At 33.4% G+C, this 1,393-nt stretch overlaps 1 protein-coding gene across 1 annotated transcript in view; it reads right to left on the reverse strand.

Annotated features, from left to right (window-relative positions):
- Positions 1 to 1,393, reverse strand: part of LOC106458216 (diacylglycerol O-acyltransferase 1-like) — a 29,109-nt gene that overhangs the window by 15,554 nt on the left and 12,162 nt on the right. Inside the window, exon 10 of the mRNA XM_022384350.1 lies at positions 529 to 612. Within this exon, the coding sequence (XP_022240058.1) occupies positions 529 to 612 (84 nt within the window). The remainder of the gene's footprint in view (positions 1 to 528; positions 613 to 1,393) is intronic.

Raw genomic sequence — 1,393 nt, forward strand, 5'->3', positions numbered from 1 at the left:
CATGATGCTTGAGATAAAAACTAGCTAAAATGCATCATGATGCTTGAGATAAAAACTAACTAAAACGCATCACGATGTTGGAAATAAAACTAGCTAAAATGCATCACAATGTTTGAAATAAAACTAGCTAAAATGCATTATGATGCTTGAGATAAAACTAGCTAAAATGCATCATGATGCTTGAGATAAAACTAGCTAAAACGCATCATGATGTTTGATAAAATCTAACACCGCTGGCACATCACCTACAGATGATGCTAGTTACCAGTATGAGCTAAAACATGATGCAAAATTCTTAAGATACACAAACCACATGGTTTTACATTCATTCTGAAAACGAGAATTAGTATAAGTATCCCTTAGTGATAGTAACTCTTACTGTAAACTGAATATTTCATTCCAACACCAGTTAAGATGAAGAACAACAGTTTGAACAAAACTTTTAATAATTATACGAGTACAACTTTTAAATTTTCTATAATAATTACATTTAAGATTTTAAACAGGTTTTGTTACTTAAGTAAATCATACTTTCAGGGGTTGTAAGGAATTTCTGATGATTGGAACAATCCACTGTTGTACCAACCCTAGTATCAGTTGGAGCAGGAAGAGCTGTAAAAAAAAAAACAACCAAAAATCACTGATGAACTAATCCATATAACTATACAGTAACAAAATTTTTACAAAAATTCTTAAATGGGCAATATAGAAAGTAACACCAATAAACAGAATGAATAGAACTTTTAATCAAACTAGTCAAGCTAATGACATATTTTTCTCGGGATTTGGTATTTTCAACCTTGATAGGCACCAAATGAATAGATCAGAGCCCCCTAGGGTTCAGGCATAGATATCATTAACTTAAAGCTGCTAACCAGAGCAAGGGCTAACAGTCAAGCACATCCACTACCTATCTAGCTCTTCTTACTCAAATAGTTGAATTAACTATCTCAGTTATAATATTCCATAGCTAAGAATGTGAAGCATGTTCAGCAGCGTATCATGGTTTAAACCTTGGACCTTCCAAAATATGCAGTCCAGCCCATAATCATAAAGAAACAGTTTTAAAACAGAAATGTTAAAGTCTAAATATCTAGAGTAGGAAGTAGAATCAAATGGTCACCAAAACTTAAAAAACTGAGATCTAGAGACCAATATTCCATGCTACAACTCTTGCTACACACATACCAGAGATCCAGAGACAAATATTATATGCTACAACTCTTGCTACACACAAACCTGAGATTCAGAGATCAATATTCCATGCTACAACTCTTGCTACACACAAGCTTGACATCCAGAGATCAATATTCCATACTACAACTTTTGCTACACACAAGCTTGACATCCAGAGATCAATATTCCATACTACAACCTTTGCTACACACAAACT

Source organism: Limulus polyphemus, unplaced genomic scaffold, assembly GCF_000517525.1.
Source record: "Limulus polyphemus unplaced genomic scaffold, Limulus_polyphemus-2.1.2 Scaffold430, whole genome shotgun sequence".
Lineage (NCBI taxonomy): Eukaryota > Metazoa > Arthropoda > Merostomata > Xiphosura > Limulidae > Limulus > Limulus polyphemus.